General features: G+C 66.8%; 1 protein-coding gene across 2 annotated transcripts in view; it reads left to right on the forward strand.

Annotated features, from left to right (window-relative positions):
• DIPK1B (divergent protein kinase domain 1B) overlaps positions 1–3,418 on the forward strand; it is an 8,007-nt gene extending 4,589 nt beyond the window's left edge. Inside the window, exons 3-5 of one of the 2 annotated variants that reach the window (XM_040632218.1) lie at positions 1,401–1,508; positions 1,630–1,806; positions 2,512–3,418. In XM_040632218.1, the coding sequence (XP_040488152.1) occupies positions 1,401–1,508; positions 1,630–1,806; positions 2,512–3,165 (939 nt within the window). In that variant the 3' untranslated portion in view covers positions 3,166–3,418. Of the gene's footprint in view, positions 1–1,400; positions 1,509–1,629; positions 1,807–2,355 lie in introns of both variants that reach the window. The other variant, XM_040632217.1, reaches the window with a different exon arrangement.

Here is a 3,418-nt window from a genome sequence, read left to right on the forward strand (position 1 = left end):
GGGGGGGGGGGGGGGGGGGGGGGGGGGGGGGGGGCTCTGGCCTGGCGGTAGCAGGGAGCAGCCGCCGGGAGGGTCAGCAGGTGTTCCTGAGCCCGAGGAAACTGTGTGCCCAGGGGTGTCTCCCTAGGGTGTCCCCTGGGCTGTGGGGACGCCCCCTCCTTTCCAGAGGGGACCAGCCTGCCTCGTGGCAGTTCCACAGCGTGTCCAAGGGTGTGATCAGGGGTCACGGGTCAGGTTTTCACGGCCTCTGGGTGTTTGGCGGGTACTCAGCCCCCCTGCAGGTGGGAAACAGGCTGGGAGGTAGGGCAGTTTGCCCTGAGCCTGATGGGCTGGAGGCGCCCTGAGACCCTGGGGCACACTGCCCCCCTCAGCCCCTGGGGGAGCCCCTCCCAGTCCGAGGGGCAGTGTGACCAGTGGCTCCTTCCCTGGCACTGGTCGGGAGGGGTGGTGCTGGGCAGAAGGCTGTCCCTGGCCGGGCCCTTGAAGGCCCTGCGGTTCAGGGGGGCCTCTGGGGCTCAGAGCTGACCCTTCGTGGTGCAAGGACTCCTTGCAAGTGGTGGAATCATTTTCCTTACGTTTTCTTTACCATCTTGATGAGCGGCCATGGCTTTCATGCCGCCACACACAGATGCCTCCTTCACGGGGCCTCTGGTTCTGGCCATGGCCCTGCCCTCCGTCCTCCCCACACTTGGGTGGCGCCCTGCTCTCCACATTCCGCACACTCACTTCCCTCTCCTTCCTCCCAGCCTGGCTCCAGCAAGGGCCCGGGCTCCATGGCAACGGTGATGCACTTCCAGGAACGCACCCCATGCGCTCCAGAGCTCCGGATGGCGGCACCTCCCTGCCCAGGGGGAAGGGCCTGATGCCATCACCTCCGGCTTCCCCACCTTGGGTCAGCCCAGACCCGCAGGCTTCAGGGGGCTGCAGGGGAAGGGGTCGGGGGGCGGCCGCTGCTCTGGAACCCAGCCTGATTCTTGCTGCCAGTGGCTCCCGGGGCATCTGGCTGATGAGGTGGCCTGGCCGCCCCCCCCTCGGGGCAGGGGCAGGGGTAGGGCCCCATCGCGTCCCAGGCACAGGGGAGAGCCCATGCCAGGGAGACTCAGACTCGTGCACGTCACAGGAGGTGGGATGGGTGGCGGGGTTCACTGTTAACGCTGTGAGGGGCTGGCAGCTTTCAGGCCGTGGTAAGCAAAGGATCTTGCCCGTGGGGTCAGGGATGGCCAGAGGTTGCTGGTTCCCAGCTGCAGTGGTCTGAGGGCCCCTCCGAGACAAGCGGAGGGGCTTAAGAACCAGGGGGCAAATGGCAGATGGGATGGGGCCTCAACCTGCAACATGTGGGTGGTGGGAGGAGGGGCCCCGCCTCTTCGGGCCACTTCCTGGTGCCTTCCTCCTGTCCCCAGTGTGACCAGTACCGCAAGGGCATCATCTCCGGCTCCCTCTGCCAGGACCTGTGCAACCTGCACAAGGTGGAGTGGAGGACGTGCCTGTCCTCCGTCCCGGGCCAGCAGGTAAGCCCAGCAGGGTCTGGCTGGGGTCAGCCCTGGGGCCCTTCACCTGGGGTCCCGGGGCTTGGACGCAAGTTGCAGCAGGAGGGGACGTCTGCTTGAGGACCCCTGTGGCCCCATCCAGGTGTACAGCGGGCTGTGGCAGGGCAAGGAGGTGACCATTAAATGCGGCATCGAGGAGGGCCTGGACCCCAAGGCCAGGTCGGACCTGGCCCCCCGCCAGGAGCTGGTGCTGTTCGACAAGCCCACTCGGGGCACATCAATTAAGGAGTTCCGAGAGATGACCCTCAGCTTTCTCAAGGTCAGTTGGCTCCTGGGGGCCATGTGGAGTTCAGGTCAGGAGGCAGGCGGGTGGGAGCCACAGCCCCTGGCCAGGCATCTGGCTGGACCTCAGCTCCAGGCAGACCCTCCCTCAGGGGAGAACCTACTAGGTGCAGAGGACCCCTTCCACCCCGACCCGCCCGGAGCATCTGGGGGAAGAGAACCCTGCACATGGGAAGTGAGGTGGGAGCAGACATAGGTGCCCACTCCCCAGCTCCCCAAGCACCCGTGGAGACGCAGGGACACGAAGCCCCAGGAGCAGCTCCTGGAGAAAGGACAGTGCGCCTGTGGTCAGCGAGGGGGCTTCGCATAGCCCTGGTCATCCCCTCCATCTGTGTGCTTGGAGGCTGGGCTCTCCCAAGCTGGCAGATGTGTCGGGGTCCCGTGTGCAGCCCACCCCGCACACACCCAGGGGTCTGAGCCTAGTAGGTCAAGGTGGGCATCCTGTCAACGTAGAAACCCACCAGCAGGTCAGGCTCGCTGGCCCTGAAATGACTCGGTCTCCCTCTGTTTGGGTCTCACATGTCAGGCAAACCTGGGAGACCTGCCCTCCCTGCCCGCGCTGGTCGGGCAGGTCCTGCTCATGGCCGACTTCAACAAGGACAGCAGGGTGTCCCTGGCCGAGGCCAAGTCGGTGTGGGCCCTGCTCCAGCGGAACGAGTTCCTGCTGCTGCTGTCCCTGCAGGAGGAGCACGCATCCCGGCTGCTGGGCTCCTGCGGGGACCTCTATGTCACCGAGGGGGTCCCACACGGTTCCTGGCACGGGGCCGCTCTCCCGCCCCTCCTGCGCCCGCTGCTGCCCCCGGCCCTGCACACAGCCCTCCAGCAGTGGCTGGGGCCCGCGTGGCCCTGGAGGGCCAAGATCGCCATCGGCCTGCTGGAGTTCGTGGAGGAGCTCTTCCACGGCGCCTACGGGACCTTCTACATGTGCGAGACCACGCTGGCCAACGTGGGCTACACGGCCAAGTACGACTTCAAGATGGCCGACCTGCAGCAGGTGGCGCCCGAGGCCGCGGTGCGCCGCTTCCTGCAGGGCCGCCACTGCGAGCACAGCGCCGACTGCACCTACGGCCGGGACTGCAGGGCGCCCTGCGACAAGCTCATGAGGCAGTGCAAGGGCGACCTCATCCAGCCCAACCTGGCCAAGGTGTGCGAGCTGCTGCGGGACTACCTGCTGCCCGGCGCGCCCATCGAGCTGCGCGAGGAGCTGGGCAGGCAGCTGCGCACCTGCACCACGCTCAGCGGGCTGGCCAGCCAGGTGGAGGCGCACCACGCACTGGTGCTGAGCCACCTCAAGACCCTGCTCTGGAAGGAGATCTCCAACACCAAGTACTCGTGACGGCCAGCGCCCCCGGCACCCCCCCTCCACCCTGCCGCCCAGCGCGGGACAGGAGCGCAGGAGCCGGAGCACAGGCCAGGGAAGGGGTCCTGCCCCCAGCCCCTGATGCCAGCAACCCAGACGGGGCCACATAGCTGGACAGGACCGGCTGGAAGGGGCCGGGGGCCGGGAAGGAGCCCCTGGAGCCTGACCCCAAGGGTTGGCTTTGTTATTTTGAAGAACGTGTGATGTAAATAAACAGCTTTTCTCTGAG

This window comes from Ursus maritimus, unplaced genomic scaffold (genome assembly GCF_017311325.1).
Source record: "Ursus maritimus isolate PB19 unplaced genomic scaffold, ASM1731132v1 scaffold_17, whole genome shotgun sequence".
Classification (NCBI taxonomy): domain Eukaryota; kingdom Metazoa; phylum Chordata; class Mammalia; order Carnivora; family Ursidae; genus Ursus; species Ursus maritimus.